This window comes from Xyrauchen texanus, chromosome 45 (assembly GCF_025860055.1).
Source record: "Xyrauchen texanus isolate HMW12.3.18 chromosome 45, RBS_HiC_50CHRs, whole genome shotgun sequence".
Classification (NCBI taxonomy): domain Eukaryota; kingdom Metazoa; phylum Chordata; class Actinopteri; order Cypriniformes; family Catostomidae; genus Xyrauchen; species Xyrauchen texanus.
Window position 1 is genome coordinate 17,414,889 of NC_068320.1, and position 21,459 is coordinate 17,436,347.

Sequence of the window (21,459 nt, forward strand, 5' to 3'; positions counted from 1 at the left end):
TCATTTTATCCATAACAACTTACAAATAATGAAATCACAAGGAATTTATCACAGCAAAGTAAAAAGTATTAGCAGAATTAAGCAGTAAAATTATTTGAAAATCATTTACTCACACTCATGCCATCCCAGATGTGGATTAATTTGTTACTAATGCTGAACTCAAGTGAATGGTGAATGGTGACCAGACCTTTCAAGCTCCAAAAACACACAAAGGCAGCATAAAAGTAATCCATATGACTCCAATTGTTAAATCTGTCTTCAGAAGCAATATGATAGAATTGGTTGAGAAACAGATAAATATTTAAGACATTTCTTTCTATAAATCTCCACTTTCACATTCTAGAAGTGAATGTGAAAGTGGAATTCATAGTAAGAAATTATTTGAATTATTGATCTGTTATTGCATCGCTTCAGAAGACATGGATTTAACCACTGGAGTCATATGGATTACTTCTATGCTGCCTTTATGTGATTTCTGGAGCTTGAAATGTCTGGTCACCATTCACTTGCATTGTATGGACCAACAGAGCTAAAAAAAAGTTTGTGTTCAGCAGAAGAAAGTCATACATGTCTGGGATAGCATGAAAGTGAGTAAATGATGAGACAAATTTCATTTTGCAGTGAACTATTCCTTTAAAGTTGAAATGTGTTTTTTGCCCCTTTAGTGAGACCAAATGGAATTGCAAAAATAACAGTTTCCCCAACACTCCCCCCATTTGCCATTTGGTTGGACAAAAAGACAGCCCACCCCAAATTCACTGCATTAGTTGAGCCAATTTTGCTGTATCCGGCTAATTTGAATGTTTTCATTTGGGATACGCCTTTAAAATATCTTAAAGTGCTTTTCACGTCCGTAAACGCATATTGACTGAAAACATTTTGGCAATTTTGAAAGTGTATCATGCAATTAGGTCATTTTATTGAACTCTTTAAAAAGGTTGATAAGTTGTTTGAGTTGCATTTCTGAATGTCAGAGTAAACATGCTGTGGATGATTACAAAGTGCCAAAGAGCTAAATGTTGTGCACAAAGACAGAAATTGATGGCAAGTTATCTGAACTGAAAAGAAAAGGAAATCATATAAGGTTTGAAGTGCCCTGTGGCTGAAACTCATCCCTCTGATGTCTTTGTTGGGCTCTGACCCGGAAGTGATAAAAGGAACGTTGTGCTTCACTGCACTGATAGGCGCCTCCGTTTGGACCAAGCTTTGCAGAAATTGTAGCATTAACTACACACTGAGCCTATCAGACAGAGATTTTGGTCAGTGCACATTTCCTCTCAGTTTAAGTCTTGCTGTGTAACCTGTACATTGCTCTGCTGCAGGTATGGACTGGGAATAAAAAAAACATTACAACCCACAGTGAATAATCGTCCACTATATGTGTATGCGCATAATATAAAGCATTGACTACTGCATTTTCTAGTTTATAAAAAGTGTGCCATAACAATCCATAAGGAGTGCACTTGGCAGTATTTACTGATGTGTATATTAACAGATAACATTTTCATATGTCTGAAATAGCCTAATTTAGGGACAGTTCAGTTTGAATATGTTCTTGTGCTTAAAAAAAAAAAAAAAGCTAGACACAGCGTAATGAATGGAACAGGGTCCATGCATTTTCAAAAGTATATCATACTTGATCTTAAACCAGCATTTTAAAAAAACATGGAAAAAACATTGGTATGTGGCACAAAGATGAAAGACCCAAAAATGGATGAAAAAATACATTGGTTGTGACATTGCCAAAGAGCAAAATGAAATAACACAATAATAATATAAAATATTTGTATAAAAAAATTGTATTTTATTTTAAGGTCCTTTAACATAAACAACGTACTCATTCTGCGCTGCCTATTCTCGTAAAGTGGTTTATCGAGGCGTGCACAGTGTGGGTTGAATGCGCAAAAACATGCTTTGCAATTAGGCGACACTTCAAGCCTGAATTGCTCCAATGATAGGTAAATCAATTTTTGTATTAAATTAACTTACCGATCAAGGGGCATGATTAAATATGTTAAAAGTTGATATTTTCCCTTTTTTTTACACTTTTTTTTCTAGTCTCTAAAACAAGACGAATTGCACTCCTTTTTCTCAAGTTGTATTCATATCTCACATATCAACACTACTTAATTGTACAAAATGAACATGTTAAATTGACAGTCCTATTTTGCATAAATGATTTTGACCAACCAACTGGGATAAATCACGACCTGTCCTTCCCTGCTCTTCTGTGATCACTGGTTAGGCCAAAATAATGTGCTTTCTCCACACTAAAAACAATTTACACCTCCTTTCTACCTCTCTCTCCACCTCCGCTCTCTTGCACTTCCATGAACTCTCCTACACTAACTAGGCTTTGATTAAAAAGGACCGCCAGAGACCAAATATGCATTGTGCATTCATCACGATTTACGACCGCCCTTGTCCAGCCCCCCTTCTACATCCCACCGCTAGAAGCTCCTCCAGCTCGGTTCAGAGCTACATCACGCCAAAGCGAACGCTCGCTTGCAAGCTCCTGACTCCACTCATCGGCATGATGCACTTAACAGTGGCACGTTAATCATCAAGACTCTGTCACCCATGTGGCATCCTCATGATTGAACAATTTCCCCTAGCTTTATTAATGGATGCCCCGCTCCTCCCTTTTTTAGCTGGTGTCAGGCAGGTCTATTGAGTTTGCCAGGAAGGTGGCGTAAGAAAGCAGGGGCCCGGAAAAAAAACGAGGTGTAATCGCTCTTCATCATTACCAGTCATGACATAATGCCAGGCAGCTTATGCAAGCTCTCTTTTAGCATTAAACTGCGTGCCCAATTATTAGGCAAGTGAGTATTCTGATCTGATCTGATCATTATTTCCATTCATATTTTCCAACTCCAATCCATATAAACTTGAATGCTTTTTGGATTCAATCATTTTCAGTTGGTATGCATTTGTGTAATGAGGGAAGGTGTGGCGAAAGTGACTCACACCTTATATCAAGGTGTGCATAATTATTATGCAGCTTCATTACGTCAATTAAAATGGGCCAAAAAAGAGATTTAACTGACACTGAAATGTAAAATATCATAAAATGCCTTTCAGACGGAAGCAACACTCTTGATATAGCTAAACTATTGAGGCATGACCACCAGACAATCAAACATTTTGTTGTGAATAGTCAGCTGGCGCACAAAAATGCATGGAGAAGAAAAGGCACATATTAACTGCAAAAGACTTGATGAGAATTAAACGTGAAGCTACCAGGAACCCATTGCCCTCCAATGCCACCATATTCCAGAACTGCAACCTACTTGGAGTGTCCAGAAGTACAAGGTGCCAATTGCTCAGAGACATGGCCAAGGTCAAGAAGGCTGAAACGACCACCACTAAATATGTTCACAAGTTGAAGCCTCAAGATTGGGCAAAGAAATACATGAAGACTTTTTTGGACAGATGATATGAGAGTGAATCTTGATGGACCAGATGGATGGGCCCGTGGCTGGATCACGAGTCATTGAGTCAGGTGCCAGCAAGGTGGAGGAGGGGTACTGGTATGGGCTGCTATCGTTAAGGATGAGGTAGTTGGACCTTTTCGAGTTGAAGATATATTCAAACTCTACTCTTAAACCTACTGCCAGTTTTTGGAAATTATTTTCTTTCAAGCAGTGGTACAGGAAGTAGTCCTCAGCATTAAAGAACACCTGGAGGTGTTACTCCAGAAGGGGGCTGGCTGAACTCCAATATGGAACAACACTTCCAAACATGATTAGAGTTAAGGAAAGGGTTAGGTTAGGGGCTCTGTATATCTTTTCTGGTGGTTTGGAGCTCCTGTGCACTATTGGAGCTCGGCCTGTAGCTATATCCTTCTCGATAAATGTATTAGTTAGACCAGCACCAAATCTGTATAAACCAGCATAGACCAGGATAGAGAATTCAAGCTGGTCTAATAGTTTTTTTTATTTATTTTATTTTTTCAGGTGGAGTTGAATTGAGTTCAGTTTGTATTATTTTTGAGTATTATATTATCCATGTTGTTCTGCATTAGACATTTGGCCGTTGCATTGCATTTCCCTGTTTTTTTGTGTGTGTGTGTGTGACTGCATTTTGAGTTTAAAAGGGTTCTGTTTGTAAAAGTGGGTCTTCATCGGAATTCTGTTCCATTCAATTGGAAGGGCATTCGTTATGTATTAAAAATACAGTGTTCAGCTTTGTTCTCTATATAGGGTTGAGTGGTGCCCCAGACTGAAAGTCATCATGTACAATATTATAAGTTGCATACAGTTGTAACTAGACTTGTTTAGTTGTTGTTTATTGAAATATGAAGTTAATTTATTTGTTTTCATGATAGATCATTGCTATCCATTCTGAGTACACTAGAACGGAAGTATTCATGCCCACCTATAACTTCCCCTCAACTTTTTTTTACATTTTTAACGTGTTACCACATATTTGATTTTTGTAGAGCCAATGTACAGACCAAAGTGGCTGCAAAGCCTTCTTAGACTTGGTGCTTGTTTTTTGCTGTGTTTGTTTTTGAAGACAGTTGATAGTTGTCAGGCTAATGCAGGAGTTTCCCCTTACGTTGGCATTTTGTGACATTACTAAGCTTGTTTACTGCAAATACTGGGAGGAATTGACACGCCTGACAGCCGACAGCTGTACGCCCACTCTAACTAAAGACCACCTGCACTTTCTGTCCACTCCATGCACAACAGCAGGAGCTATTTCTCTTTGTAATGAGCGTCAAGTGAAATCAGCATGTTGGAAACAGGCTGGGTGAGTGGACGTGTGGCATGTGTTTACATTTGGAGGGTTTACTCTGTGCTCTGAAGATATACTGTATGGTGAAATGAGGTATTTTAGTGTGGCCCATTACTAAACTGAGATGTAGAATTACCTCCATTACATCTAAACAGGTGCAAACTCAGCCATTCACCGTTATTCACATTAATGAGGTATGTGTACATGTATGTGTATCTATATCACCTTCATTCTAGGACTGGGTTGTGTAATGGTGTATATATAGTACTGTGCAAGAGTACAAATGTACCAACTGGTAGATATTTTGCTGTGCTGTTTATGCTACAGTATATATATATATATTTGTGCAGCTATTAGCAGGAAGAACTTCTTAATGTAATTTACATGTGATAAAGCTTAAAAAATATAGAAGGACAGTATATCCTTCAGAAGAAAGGACAATAAATTACACATTAATAATCATAGTAATAAACTTTGATAGTCGATAAAATGAAAATAAAAACATAGTATAAAGTCAAAGTATTAATATGTGTAGGGATGTCCCGATACCAATACTGGTATTGGAATTGTGTCAGATTCCGTGCTCATGTACTGGTTGGTACTCATACTCGTAAAAATGCTCAGACAGCAAAAGCCGATGCCATCTGACGTACAAATGTCATTACGTAAAAATTCATCAAACAAATTTAAATCATGTCATGTCCTAGTGAGATTATTTAACAGCAAAATCTGTGATTTAATGTGATAAATATATAGTTTGCACGTACATTGTTTTAAATGTGAGTGCTTGTGAATGTGTGGAGCCGGTGTTATGCAGGCATAAAGACACAAAGTGCTCATACCTTTTAGAGATCCTTAACTCATACATGGAAAACACTATTATGAGCATTGCACACTCTGTTTGAGGCAGATGACAGCGGACAGAGCGCTAATTCACTTTAATCATATGCAGACTACATATTTATTTATTCAAATAGAAGCCTTTTGTGGTTTAATAATCACTGAGTCACGTAGCAATCGGCTTTTCCGGATTTGTAAGCTGCCGTCATAATGCCAGAGCTCCTTGGTCATGACAACACAGAAACACTTCAAAATAAAAGCTCTGCCAAAATAAAAGCTCAATTTAAATGAGAAAGTATGACAGAAATAATCACTACTATTTAGTTGTATTCACTGTTATACTTGTACAACTAATACTTATTATAAATCAATAGAAATTCTATTATGTTTAAGCAATATCTCACATCTGTGATGCTCTGTTATGCAGCACTTTATTTGACAAAAATTATTCCAACGTTGTATTTAGGATTGTGCTGTGAGGTTCTATATAAAATCAATTCAATTGATAAAAATAATACAATATCATGTTGAAAATTAATTGCTATACTTTTGATTCAAGTTTTTATTTCTTTAAACACCATTTTGATGATAAAATTAAAATAAACTGGTGATATGGAGATCAGAAAAAAGAAACGGCTATCAGACTCAGAGTATCGGCAAGTACAAAAAAAAAGTATCTTTACTCGTTCTCAAAAATAATTTATTTGTACATCCCTTTAGATGTGGTAATATTGCCCAAATGTTGATCAGGACATTTCCGATTTGCTGAAAGTTGGTAGAGACATGTATCCCTACCTAATATTATGTTATGTTATCGAAACAATTTTACTATAATCTATAATCATTTGAAAAACTATTCATTTTAGCGCTTGTATTACAGACCCACCTACATTTACACAGTTATACAGTTATGCCATAGAAGCAAAACAAAAAGATGTGGTTGCTTTAGTAAATGTGCTTTTCATGTTAAATTTACCTTTATTAAATTATAATAAAATTGTATTATGTTTAGGTGTTGGTTTAAGGTAAAGATGTTTATTTTGTTCACCTCTCATTTATCTTTTAAGACACTGTTGGTTAGGTTTAGTTTAATGTTTTAGATTAGGGAGGTACGATTTATTCATTAAAACATCCATCTTCTGATTATAACATCATTTCACTTGCTTTTGGCGCCCCCTGCTGGACATTTCATCATGTAATTTTGGTCATAATCACGTAAATTTTAATGGAATCAGGCTGATTAAACAGTGATATAGGTTTTTGGACTTACTGTTCACCTCTACTTCATCCATAATTTATTGTACGTATTCACTCTTTTTGCTTTTTACTGTAGATTCAGTAGCAACAGCTTCAGGTCCGCTGCTGGTGGAAGTGGCTAAGTCTATGGGCTCCAGTTTAGGTCTGGCTCTCTCTACCTCCATGTACTGCAACAAGCAGGTCATCATCATCGACAAGGTCAAACCAGCCAGCATTGCCGATAGGTAATTACCGCCACAATCATTTCCCCCCACACAGTGGAAGGTGACCATTTTGATTCCTTATAAATGAAGCGTCATTGCTCTTGTTTTTTCTATTATTCTGTGAGTAAGATCAATGTGCTGAGATGAGAAGAATGTATGCCGCAGTAACCTGATGCCTGCTTAGGAATTTTTTAAAGTTTGAAATGCATAAAGCTTAGCAACTAATTATAGAAATTCAATAACTCATCTAGTCTTGATGCTAGCAGAAAGGCCTGGAACAATAATAATGGTGGTGGATTGCTGAGCAAGTGAAAATGCTTTCCATCAGAGCAGATTAGTTTTTTGAAGATGGTTCAGGGGTTTGCTCTTGGGAGAAACATTATTAAATTGTAGATAACTGATATGCATGCTTTTATGGCGATATTTGTTGTTTATTGAAGAGAATTTGTTTAAGTTCAGGTTTTGGCACGTAAAGGTGAAGTGTGTAATATCTGCACCACTACCGCTAACAAACGGATTTGGAAGCATCTATTGGACGACAAACAGATAGCCCCGCACCTAATTCTCGCCATTGGTTGAGCCAATGTTCCTATGTCAGGCAGCACAGGATGCTAAGGCTACGTCCACATTAATCCAGATATGTTTTGAAACGCTATCCGTCCACACTGCTGTTTTCAATTGTTTTCCACAAATTGCTCATCCACACTAAAACATAAAAAAACGCTTGAATCCTCTTACTGCGCATGTGAAAAATAGCTGTTCCATGTACAGGCTGAAATGCAATTGTCCTCATGTTTTGTTGCCAGAAAGCAATACCTAGTAAACTTTGTGTCACCTTTGAAGGAATGAATTGTAAAGGTTGTACAAAGTAATATTTATCTTTAACAACTCTCTCAAAGTGAATAACAGGCACAATAACGCTGCTACAATGTGGGCCGCCATCTTGTTTTGGGTTGAATGGATCATATGACTGTGTCACATGACAACAAATAGCTCATTGTTTTCAGATATCTCCGTCTTTCCCATCCACACTACAATGTGAAAATGGATCCACTTGAGAGAGCGTTTTCGAAAGCTCAGTTTTTTGCTGTCAAAAGAGCCTTCTCAATGTGGACGGAAGGCTCTTTTGTATGTCCATTAGTATGGATGAGGCCCAGTACTTTTGAAATGTATTCCACTACAGATTACAGAATATATGCTGTAAAATGTCATTTGTAACATGTTTCGTTAGATTACTCGAGGTCTGTAACATTCTATTCTAAATACTTTGGATGACTTCTTCAGCACTGGTAGATTTTTTGACTTGTTTTGACTATTAAAAACTGCCACAAAACAAAATACACATGTTAAAAATACATTCTCTGAAAAACCTAAATATCTTATGCAGTTTCTAAATCAAGACACTTAACTCAAATTTATCTTGTTTTAAGGTTTTTTAAAATATTTTTACAGGAAAACAATAAAAAAATTATCATCAAGAATAAGATTTTTGCCCTAATATCAAAAGGTCTTACTAGAAAAAAGAAATTATGATCCAACATGAATTTTCTTGATAAAAAAAATTATCGTGTCTGGTCACATGTGCATGTAAAATGGCTTGACATAGCATTTTAGCTTAGCATAAAGCTGACAATTTACACAAGGTTTATTTCTATTTCTTCTGCTCCAAACTTACTTCAAACTTACTTCTCTGTCTGCTCGTATGAATGTCACACATCATAAGAAAGTGTTTCACCGCTGTTCAAATGCACTTTGGATCGCATCATTTATATGTATAAATGTTTTCCATCTGAAAGGACTAAATATTAAATTAAACAAATGACAATAAAATGCAAAGTAATGTCTTCAGTAATCAAAATACGTTTTGAATGTAACTGTATTATAAATACCACTGTATTCTGGAATACAGTTGCTTATGTTATATTTTAAATATGTATTCCCGTCACATGTATTTCGTTACTCCCCAACCCTGACGAGGCCTAAAACAAATGCATGTAGAGCAATGTTTTGAAAGCAATAAAGTGTTTACACTTTTCTGTGGAATTAACGTTTACTTCTAAATAACTGCATGATAGGACACATGATAGGAAAAGCATTTTCACATTCCAAAAATTATTAATTTCACCTTTAAATTGTTATGTAATGCACTGATAAGTGTAATGCACACAATGTTTAGGGCTGTCAGAACAGGAAGTGATGTCAGTGTCTTTGCAGGTGTGGTGCGCTGCACGCGGGTGATCACATCTTGTCGGTGGATGGCACAAGTATGGAGTATTGCACACTGGCCGAGGCCACCCAGCTGCTAGCTAGCGCTTCAGAACACGTCAAAATGGAAATTTTGCCCCACCACCAAACAAGACTGGCTCTCAAGGCCCCTGAACATGGTAAGAAACCCACACACACACACTTTCCATTGACTTCTAATGTTTTACCCTGAGCAAATTACATTTCCTATTCCCTAACCCTCATTCAAACCTTTTAGATTTAATTAAGGCATTATTTAGTAAGCCATTTTCTTTGTGAGGACCATTCTGTGCTCCACACAACAAAGGTGGTTTCAGGTTTTATTATCCTAGTCCATCAAATGCTTTAGAGCATTTTTTAGTGTGTAAGCCCCCTAAAGTGACACCGATCAGAAAGCTTTGTTGATAAGAGAAGCCCATTTTACTCACTCAGCATTATATTTTTGGTCACATTTATTAATGGAAGCTGTTGTATGTAATGTAGTATGACGTGCATCATGCCGTGTAGCATATCAAATCCCAGGGCTCTGAGGAGAGTGGAAACATCCCTTTAACAAGTTAATCAATATTCAAAGTGATGCCATATGCATAATTGATGTATAACATAATTCTTGCCTGTCTTTGATATCAACCGTATAGTTCCTAGACACAATATGTTGTCTGAAATAGGGTTGGGTGATATTGTTCAATATTTAATATCTCAATATCTTTGTGTATTTTGACAATATTCCATGTACTTCCATATTTATAGATTTGCCCTGAACACTGTTAAAATCAAAACAGCAATATTTGCGTGAATATTGAATCGTTGAATCTGAAAATGAATGAATCAGTAACCCAATTTCAACTGATTCACAGAAATGAATGAAACTTATCAAACTCTAATCTAATTTTTGCTACTAAAGAGACACACTCTAGTGCCCTCACACTCGCAAGACAGAAGACAAAGAAGGATTGTGAAACTAGTCTAATGTCTTTAGACAAATAAATTACAACAATACATTTTTTATCATTCCGAATAAATTGCATTAGATAAATAAAGTACATTATTTAATTTATTGATTATCATTACAAATAAATTGCATTAAGATTATCACACTGTTGCAATTTGATATCTGTAGCAAAATACTTTCAAATATATAGCGAATTTACAATATATTGCCCAGCCTTGGTCTGAAAACAGGGGGTTTGGTGTCAGAGTGCAAGGCCAAGAGTTTCTTGTCTACATGGTGGTTATCTTAATTATTTTAAACATCTTTTCTGCTGAGATATTGTAGCTGCAGACAGGGCTGTGCAAGGACAGAGGATGTTGCTTTGTGTCTCACATTGTCAAGGGTTATGTGTTGTTCGCAAGCTCATTCTTTATCACCTGACAGGCTTTTATTAAGCTCTGCTGCACCAAATGGTGTGATAACAAAGGCTGGCGTCAAATGTTTTGAGCAACGATGTTTCTCCCAGAGGGGCGCATAGATTCTCATGACATCTGGTGTTTGGCGTTTCATGTCTTATCAGCAGCAGGATGCTAGCGTTCAACACCAGGGACAAAAGCTGCAATGCTGCTTCACGTCTTGATAGGTTGGGATTTATACCAAGATTTGGAAAGCCAAACTACATGTAGACAAGAACAGGAAGGAGTGCATCCAGTGGTCCTGAATTGAGAAATCCCTGCATCTATTATATCCAATTTAAAAATAGATTGAAAGCGATACATGACAGGCCTCTGGATGTTTTCAAGATCTTAAACTTCTTCTAATGTTCCCTTAAGAAACCATGCTACTCTACTGCAGACTAACACAGTAAGATGTCATATGAGCAAACAGGAAATAGAGCAGAATAGGGAACCTCAGGCAAACATCAACAAAGCCTTTATACTTTTATTATGTGGACAAACATGACACCTCAAATCCTATTGCTTGTTTTCCTTTTCTAAGCGATCAAACTGATGATTTTCATTTGGTGGATGATAAAATGGCCACAAAAAATCCCAAGCCATATCTACTTTAGGGACCAGAAATGTCATGGAGATTTGGGGGTGGGCTCTTTTGACTTGAGTCAGAAAGCAACCACCTAGCAACCACTCAGAATACACTAGGAACTGTATAGCAACATGCTTAAAATCCCTCAGAACACCTTGGCAACTTCATAGCAATGCCCTGGTAACCACCCTAGCATAATGGCACTGACAGGCAAGCATCATTCAAAAAGAGGGGACTGTCCCCTCCGGGTAGTGAGTGATCTGCTTCCCCTAGTGGAGGAGTTTAGTTATCTCAGGGTCTTGTTCAAATGTGGGGGTAAACTTGAGCATAAGATCAATAAGCGAATCGGTGCAGCGGCGGCATTAATGGTGGTGAAGAGGGAGCTGAGTCTGGAGGTGAAGCTTTCAATTCACCACTCGATCTATGTTCCTGCTCACCCTATGGTCATGACCGAAAAAATGAGATCACGGATACAAGCGGCCAAAATGATCTTTCTTAGTAGGGTGCCTGGGCTCAAACTAAGGGAAAGGGTCAGGAGCTCAGATGTCTGGGAGAGGCTCGGAGTAGAGCTGCTGCTCCTCCGCATTGAAAGGAGCCAGTTGAGGTGGTTCAGGCATGCCCCCTGGATGCCTTCCTAGGGAGGTGTTCTGGGCATTACCAGCTTGGAAGTGACCCCGTGGCAGACTTGGAACACACTGAAGAGCTCTATATCTCGGCTGGCCTGGGAACACCTTGGGATACCCCAGGAAGAGCTGGAGGATGTGGCCAGGGAAAAGTCTGCTGAGTCTGCTGCCACCGCAACCCGAAGCCTGATGAGCAGAAGAAAATGGATGGATGGATGGATGGATGGATGGATGGATGGATGGATGGAAGCCCCATTCACATTTTCTAAATACATTTTTGAAATCTTGTTAGCTTTTACTACTACTCTGCCTTTGCTGCTGGTTCTGCTTGGCTTAGACCACATACAAAGAGGTCAAAGATCTAGAACACACCCTATATATTCCATAATTCGAAACATACTGCTGCTGTTCTGCTTGGGTAAATAACCTTATTGGTGAAGTAGAATTATTCTGCAGGATGTTCACAAGGTCAGTAGCTGTATGACCTTCTGGCTGTGAACTAAATAAGAACATGGAATAAAGCTGAGGCAGAGAGAACATAAATTAAACATAATAATAATGCTTCCTGTAACATGCTCTTGAAGAGGTTCTCAGGGCCCAGCATAAAAAAAAAATGAAGTGACCTGTAGGTCAGCTTATAGGAGGTGTCTTGATTGGCTCTTAAGGAAAGGAAATTGGGTTTAGTGCTCCATCCAAACAGATTCACTGATGGAAGTTCACACTAGTTTCCTGTGGAGAGCTGCTCACATCTACTGTCACACTTCCCACATTACTATGCATTTGCACGTTCCCAACACAGACTATAAACACACAATTATTCTCTATTTCCTGAGCTCAAGCAGATTTAGTGCACTGAAGCGTTTCTGTAGTACTAACTCTATTCTGAATACCAGCCAGTGTAAAATTCCAGACAGCTGGCAGACTCCAGAAACATCTGAACACCAGACAGCTGGCTGACATCTGAATGCACATACACATCTTTCTACCTTATCACTGCATAGTAAGACACTCATCAATATCAGTTTGTTGAGCTGCCACAATTATCCTCCACCCATTACTTGTTATAGCATACTCAAACATTGATCAAAACAATTTCACTGGGTTACCATGGGCCTTTGCTCATATCTTGTAGTACAAACCTTGCGTATACTAAACATATACAGTAGTATATACATTTGAGTTCAACAAAAAATAATTCTTACCTTACTGTTATGGGCTCAGACACAGAGGCTACAAGATTCCAAAATGAATTAAATCCCAGATTTAGTTTATTTTTCAACCAAAATTCCAATAATAACCAGAAAAAAAAAATCTGATTTGGTTCATATTGTGGGACTTTTAAGTAATAACAAGCCCAAAACACACAAACTCTTATTTTGAAAAGACTAAGACTTGGCTCTGTTACTATTCTCTGTATTTAAGTATTTACCAAATTAAGCTTTTTAGAGCCTATATTTTCACCAGATGAAGTTAGCATTGATTTTTGCCAATAACGATAATTACAAAAAGCAAATATAGGCACTGATTAATCTGTAAAACCGATATATCAGTCTACCTCTAATATATGCAGTATATATACATTTAAATTACTACACATATACAATATACACTCACCTAAAGGATTATTAGGAACACCTGTTCAATTTCTCATTAATGCAATTATCTTATCAACCAATCACATGGCAGTTGCTTCAATGCATTTAGGGGTGTGGTCCTGGTCAAGACAATCTCCTGAACTCCAAACTGAATGTCAGAATGGGAAAGAAAGGTGATTTAAGCAATTTTGAGCATGGCATGGTTGTTGGTGCCAGGCGGGCGGTCTGAGTATTTCACAATCTGCTCAGTTACTGGGATTTTCACGCACAACCATTTCTAGGGTTTACAAAGAATGGTGTGAAAAGGGAAAAACATCCAGTATCGCGGCAGTCCTGTGGGCGAAAATGCCTTGTTGATGCTAGAGGTCAGAGGAGAATGGGCCGACTGATTCAAGCTGATAGAAGAGCAACTTTGCCTGAAATAACCACTCGTTACAACCGAGGTATGCAGCAAAGCATTTGTGAAGCCACAACACGCACAACCTTGAGGCAGATGGGCTACAACAGCAGAAAACCCCACCGGGTACCACTCATCTCCACTACAAATAGGCAAAAGAGGCTACAATTTGCAAGAGTTCACCAAAATTGGACAGTTGAAGACTGGAAAAATGTTGCCTGGTCTGATGAGTCTCGATTTCTGTTGAGACATTCAGATGGTAGAGTCAGAATTTGGCGTAAACAGAATGAGAACATGGATCCATCATGCCTTGTTACCACTGTGCAGGCTCTTGGTGGTGGTGTAATGGTGTGGGGGATGTTTTCTTGGCACACTTTAGGCCCCTTGGTGCCAATTGGGCATCGTTTAAATGCCACGGCCTACCTGAGCATTGTTTCTGACCATGTCCATCCCTTTATGGCCACCATGTACCCATCCTCTGATGGCTACTTCCAGCAGGATAATGCACCATGTCACAAAGCTCGAATCATTTCAAATTGGTTTCTTGAACATGACAATGAGTTCACTGTACTAAAATGGCCCCCACAGTCACCAGATCTCAACCCAATAGAGCATCTTTGGGATGTGGTGGAACAGGAGCTTCGTGCCCTGGATGTGCATCCCACAAATCTCCATCAACTGCAAGATGCTATCCTATCAATATGGGCCAACATTTCTAAAGAATGCTTTCAGCACCTTGTTGAATCAATGCCACGTAGAATTAAGGCAGTTCTGAAGGCGAAAGGGGGTCAAACACAGTATTAGTATGGTGTTCCTAATAATCCTTTAGGTGAGTGTACAGTATAAAAATCTTTATATTCAAAATACTTATGTATTGCCTAAGTGTATTTACCTAAGTAAACAAAAAATTTGATTAATGAAATGTTAATGTTAAAAGTAATTTAAGACTTTCATTGCATAAATGCATTCAGTTATTTTTAGAAGACTAAAGAACATGTATATAAATGAGCAACTAGCCTGTAGCTGTTATTTGGGACTAAATTCCACTTCCATCAGACTGCAAATCCACTTTGCTTATGTTAAAAATCCAATTTCGATTTAGTTTTTTTGTTTTCTCCATTATTCACTGAAAAATGGGACTTTGTCAATAGCTTTGTTTTGTGTCTATTGAAAAGCATTTTAAAGCATGTAATTAACATTTATTAACAATTAAATTCAACAGATTGGTTAGATTTTACTAATTTGACATAAAAATGGTTTCAGTCGCGTCAGTATTATTTCTAATCATTGGTCGGAATTGTTGGAACACCAACGCATTTGTCATTGTAACTCAACCTCAGTAGCAGCAAATGTGAATCTTGTGAGAATTTTGCAGAACAATATGTAGTTACACAATAAATGCATTGTATTGTATGTATTTTAATGTTGGTACATAATACTTAAGACACCTAATATAAAGTGGAACCAATGGACCTTCTATTATAAATAAAATCCAAATTGGTCTTATATTAAAAGTAAAGTGATATGCAGTCTTTGTGTGGCAGAATTTTGTAACAATGAAATCTAGGCTAGTTGTACAAGTTTTGTTTTCTTGGCTTAAAAGAATAATTGAATGCATTTGAAACTGAAAGTCAGGAATGAATATCATGAGATAATTCATGATTGATTTTTTAATAATTGGTTCACATCCATAGCACATACTGTTATGTCATATGAATAAATAAAAGATGCAAAACATCATATATTAATTTGCACACTCCCTTTTAATGATAAACGAACAATCTCATATTTAGCTCCTACATACACATACATACATAATTGTAGAAGAAATACATCTCATCTGTCCAGTCTTGATTACCTTCAGTCTCAGTAGATTCTTTATTGTCTTTCAGCTTTACACTGCGGTGTGATGCTATCTTGATGATGGATCCCTGGTCTCCACCTTTACACAAAAACACACTCCACCTTCACCTCTCACAGTCTTTCTTTCCCTGCCTGATCGTTTTATCTCCCCTCCCCTGCAACCACTGCCCTCCTGCAGTTTCTTTCTCTCTCTCGGTCTTTCTCAGAGACTGCATTTGCAATCTTGATTATCAGGTTGTGTGCTTGTATGTTTGAAATCTCTGGTCACAGCAAACATGCTGCTAAAATTAACTCTGAAACAGAAAGGAGTTAAAATAGAATATGATCAATGCGGTAGCAGGATGCTCGTGTCCATGGTTGAATATTCCTTGGGGACTCTCTGAGAGAAGCGCCTACCTATTGGATATTTAAGATTTTGCAGTGCTCTTCAACACAAGTGAAAGTCTCCATGCCTGCAGGATACATATGAGTCATTGTTAAAAAGACAGTTGTTTACTTGCACTGCATACTATATAAACAAAAGTCTCAGAAGTTTTCATTTTAATGTTGTTAGGTAGCTCACATGCACGTTTTTAGGTCTACATGTTTAGGTCTACATGCATAGACCTAGAACTTGGGCTGCCTCCTGTCCCATTAAAAATGGGGTCATCCATATTAAAAGATGAAATGATGTATCCCGTATCGAATCAGTTCATCCCGTATTTTCAAGTCTGTCCTAAAATGGTCAAGGGGATGAAAAATCCTCCAAAATGCTTGGTGGTGTTTTGTTTTCTCTCGTTGGTTTATTCATCAGTTTTAATCAAATAAAAAAAAGGTCAATTAAAAAAACTTGTCTGATAAAACTAACAGTTACAACTCTGAAATCTGATTGGATGAGCCATATTTAAAACTTGTAAAAATATAGGTGACATGCACACTATTAAGCTTTTGTCTGAAAGCGCATAGATTTTGCTTTGTTTATGCCTCTAATCCACACTGGGATATATTACTGGGACATAATATATACTAGGCTATAAAAAGCTTAATTTGTTAAATTCGGTCATATGGAGCATTATAACAGAGGCAAGTCTCTATCATTTTTTTAATTAAAATGCCCTGTTGTATTACGGGCTTGTTTATGGTTAAATGTTCCATGTTATGCACCAAATCTGCATTTTTCAAGTTATTATTGGAATTTTGTTATCTTATGGGATTTTATTCATTTTGGACTTTTGTAGCCTCAGTGTCTTTGCCAGTCATAGTAAGGAAATACTACAAAATCTTTAATCATTCTATACATCGAATGAAAAAACTGTCAGACGATTAATCAGTTATCACTGTTAGTTATCGGTATCGGCAAAAATCCACTATCGAAAGACCTCTACCGAATACTTAAAAAAAACGATGATGTTACATCCGTTTTCAACTGAAAACATAGTGTGGGTGTGGCCTATCTATCTATGTCATTTTGAGTTAGGTTTATTAACTATATGAATTGGTGGAAGAGCTGTTTATTATGAATACTATTATAATTATTATTATTGGTATAAAATTATATTGAAACATTTGGAACTTACCTTGGTTCTATCATATAGCTGTTGCCGTTTTATAAAAACAATATGCCAGTCAAGGAGTGAATAACAGTGATTTACCATTCTGTTGTCCCTAAAACTCCCTTTAACCATGGTAAAATCACTATTGCTTGGCCTCTCGTGGTTTATTTATTTATTTTAACCCTTTAAGTGTCTCTTTGTATATTGTAGCTTGTGTAGGTTCTACATATGTAATGATCTATGTTTCTACCTGCTCACACCCTCCCTCCCACTCTCTCCTCTCTGTGTGGTCAGTCAAGGTGCAGAGGAGTAACCGGACATTGCCATGGGAATCCGGAACTAACAACAACAGCAACTTCCTTCCCTACCAACACTATAATACCTACCACCCTGACCAGTCCCGCAGCCAGACCAAGCAGAAAACCTCTCCAAACAACCCCTGTAATGTTCCTACCATTTTTCCTTCATCCACTTTCTATTGTATCCCTCCATGTCTCTCTTTAAAGGTGAAAGAGTGTATCGTTTCAGATGTTAAAATGCTTAGAGACATCTAGAAGTTTGCAGATCTTCATAAATGGATTACCCTGAAAAATGTAAACGGAGTTGCTCTCCGGTGCATTCAAAAGATTTGAATATCCCTACCAGCCAATGATACGAGTTATGGGCAAGACAGTCTGTTTGTATGACCAGTGGCTGATGTTTGAAACCAGTCATCAAATTTGTAGTTACTTTTGGTGATACTACAGTTACAAAAAAGTATTGTGGTGATGCTAACACTGATGCTATCAGATAGTAATGCCATTGTGCATTGTAGTGAGTCAGAAATGACTATAGTATATTACTTTTATTTATCACCTATAAACAGATTTATTCCATTAGTTTATGGGTTTTGGCTTTGTAACATGACCATGTCATTGACATGGCCCAAATAATTGTTTCTCAAGGTCTATTTTTGTGACTGTTGGCCATAGTGAATAATGTTCGCATGGATATAAAGTTCTCTTAATAATGATATATGTCTGCATCTGTCAAAATTGGCATCACTTACTAGATGCTATCATTTCTTATAGCATCTCATTTGTGCTTTATTTCAATATGGCTGTTTTTGTTTTTGATCTTATGGGAAAACAGAGCAGAACTAATTTGTTCTCAGGCTCTTTCTATGTCTCTAAACTATTCTGTGGCTAAAGACAAATTTTCTCTCTTCCTTTCTTCTTTCTCTGTCTCTGCTGCTCTCTTCCCTGGTATTATCTGCCCTTTTTTTTTCCATCTGTGGGCGTAGCTGAGCTCTCTTTTCCCAGAGGCGAATAGAACATTACTGCTGCCATACAAATCCAGACAGGCACTTGGTGGTGTTTGTGAGATTGTGCTATGAACATAATCCTAGCTAGAGATGTGATGTTGCTCTATTGATATTCCAACCACGTGACCAAATTGTTTCTCAATGCGGTCATAGATTTCCTTTATTGTCGTCCAGTGAATTCTGGGACGTGTAGTCGATGATAATTGATATCTTGAAGCCATGGACTTGTAATGCTCTCTAATTGCCTGATGAGATGAGATGATGCGTTGCTAACAAGATTGTCACTTGTTATATTAACTTCTATTCCATGAATCTGAGATGACTATTAAATGCACTCCGCAGTTGCTTTTTTAGGTCCTTCTCCTCACTGAAAATAAAAATAGGTCTTACAGAGTCTGCTACGATTATATAGAGTCATTGCTATAAATTCCAGCCATCACTGCTCTATCGATTTCCTTTTCGCTCTCTGCATTTCAAGGGTGCTGCAAGAGTGTTAGAAATGGCCTGCACTTGAAGAGATATTCATACTAACAGCAAGACTCAACGCGACTGGAAATCATTAATTTTCAATTACAATAGGCGATTTGAGGCAACATAAATGCTTACATGCATTTTAAAAGTTTGATTTCAGCCGGTAATGTGAGCACTTTACCAGTCTGACTTTTGCAAGAAGTCGGACTAACAGGCCTACAGAATGCGACTGACGTGCGTTTCGTGCAGCCTGCTTGCACATTAATTGTAGCTCAACTGGTAGTGCATGGTGATAGCAATGCCAAGATCATAGGTTCAATTCCCAGGGAACACACAAACAGATCAAAATGTAAACTCTGAATGCACTGTAAGTTGCTTTGGATAAAAGTGCTTTGTAATTTCCTTATATGACCTACAAAGGTAATATTTTTCTAGCCATGTCATCCTATTGAGTCAAATACTTTAATTTAAACAATGAATTACATTTTTAAATGGCATGTTCCAATCATTACAAAATTGCACGATCTCTACATTGCACGATGTGCATTATTACTGAAACATTTTCTTTTTCTCATTCCCATATTTCGGCTATTAAATTAACAGCCTACAAAACAAATGCACAAACACTGTTCCCATAGCCTCTTTTAATTTCCGACCCTGGATGTAACGGGTGTTTACGGTCTCTCTTTACCATGCAACTGGTACATTACGCAAAATATTTTTGCTTTTTCTGCCTTTGCAAATGTGCTTCATTATGAGGGAGCGCCATGATATGAAAGGCGCACGTGCTTGTAATGTTAGCTTTGTTGATTATAAACAGAAATTATATTTAACCAATAAAAAAGTGTGATATGACCCTACATCATCACTACTTTATGATTTCATTATATATAAAAAAAAAACTAAAAACATTACTCTGCAGTCTGCTAAATTAATGCAATGAAAAGCTGACCAGTTTAGGCATCTCTGGTTTAACAACACTTACAGAGTCTTTCATTGGTCATAAAAAACAGTTTGCCCCTTCCTCAAACTCATGTCATTGGTTGAGGCAATGTTGTTGTGTCGGGCAAGTCGGGATGCTTAAACAAACAGAGCAATGTTGTAGTGGGACAGAGCAATATTGTTTATACTTTTCAGGGAAATCAACCTACGAATGGGATACTTATTGTTGTCTGTCCACATCAAAGGAATATTCCGGGTTCAAAACTAGTTCAGCTCAGTTGACAGCATTTGTGTGACAATGTTAATAACCACAAAAAAATTAGTTTGACTTGTCCCTAATTTTCTTAAAAAATTAAAAAATTAAAAGTAACTAAAACTATGTTACAGTGAGGCACTTATAATGGATGTCAATGGGGGAGCTTATAATTTTATAAAAGCACTTACATTAATTCTTCTGTTAAAACTGAAAGTTAACATGCTTATTGTTTATGTCATGTGGCTAAACTTTTGAAACAGTGAATATTTGACCATTTACGGATTGGCTCCATTCACTTCCATTGTAAGTGACTTTTTTTTTTAAAAGAAAAGGAGGGAAGAGTTTAAATACATTTTTTGGCCAATCAACATTATGCCTCAAATGCTGTCGATTGAGCTTAACTTGTAGTGAACATGGAATATTCGTTTAAGATGGGATAGAGTAAGGTATTTCAACATTGAAAAAATGTATGCACTTCATCTCAAAATAATAACTCATCTTCTCTATTTAGAGGGTCAGTAAAGATGCCACAGGCAATTCCTTGGACAAATCACTGTTTGTTACACATAATTTACATCATATCATCAATACCTTTTTAGTCATTTTCTTTTTTTATTCCTCTATAATCCTACCCATGATTATTTATTTTCCTCTTGGTTATGGAAGTTCAGAGGCTTTTTGTTGTCCCTAAAAGATGTGTCCTTGATAAGAGTGCAAGAGCAAAGCTCCCCTGAGAGTTATATTACTTACGTCTTTGTTTCCTTTGGCTCTATAGACAAATTAGCCTGCATTTGCTGGACATTAACTACATTATGTTATCAAATACAATACACAAGTAGACCATAGTGCCTCAATATGGCTCTTATAGCTTTACATAAAAAGGCCATTGCAGAATATAGCTAAGAGCAAACAAATGTTTCAAACATCAATACAAAAAAGTATTTAATCTGTTCTCATTTTTGTGGGTCTGAACATAACATAACATTTCATTTAAGTTCACCCAAATAATGGAAACTCCCCATCATGTTGTTCCAAACCTGTGTGACTTACTTTCTTCCATGTAACACAAAAGGAGATGTTATGCAGATTGTTAGGGGCAGAGTGACCATGCACGTTCATGCATCACTTTTCCATATACTGAAATTGACTGGTGAATGAGGCTGTAACATTCTGCATAGCATCTCCTTTTGTGTTCCATGGAAGAAAATCATACTAGGT

At 37.2% G+C, this 21,459-nt stretch overlaps 1 protein-coding gene across 3 annotated transcripts in view; it reads left to right on the forward strand.

The window, feature by feature from the left end:
- Positions 1–21,459, forward strand: part of grip1 (glutamate receptor interacting protein 1) — a 197,473-nt gene that overhangs the window by 120,436 nt on the left and 55,578 nt on the right. For all 3 annotated transcript variants that reach the window (XM_052118849.1, XM_052118850.1, XM_052118851.1), the window contains exons 8-10: positions 6,914–7,061; positions 9,255–9,424; positions 17,564–17,710. In XM_052118849.1, the coding sequence (XP_051974809.1) occupies positions 6,914–7,061; positions 9,255–9,424; positions 17,564–17,710 (465 nt within the window). The remainder of the gene's footprint in view (positions 1–6,913; positions 7,062–9,254; positions 9,425–17,563; positions 17,711–21,459) is intronic.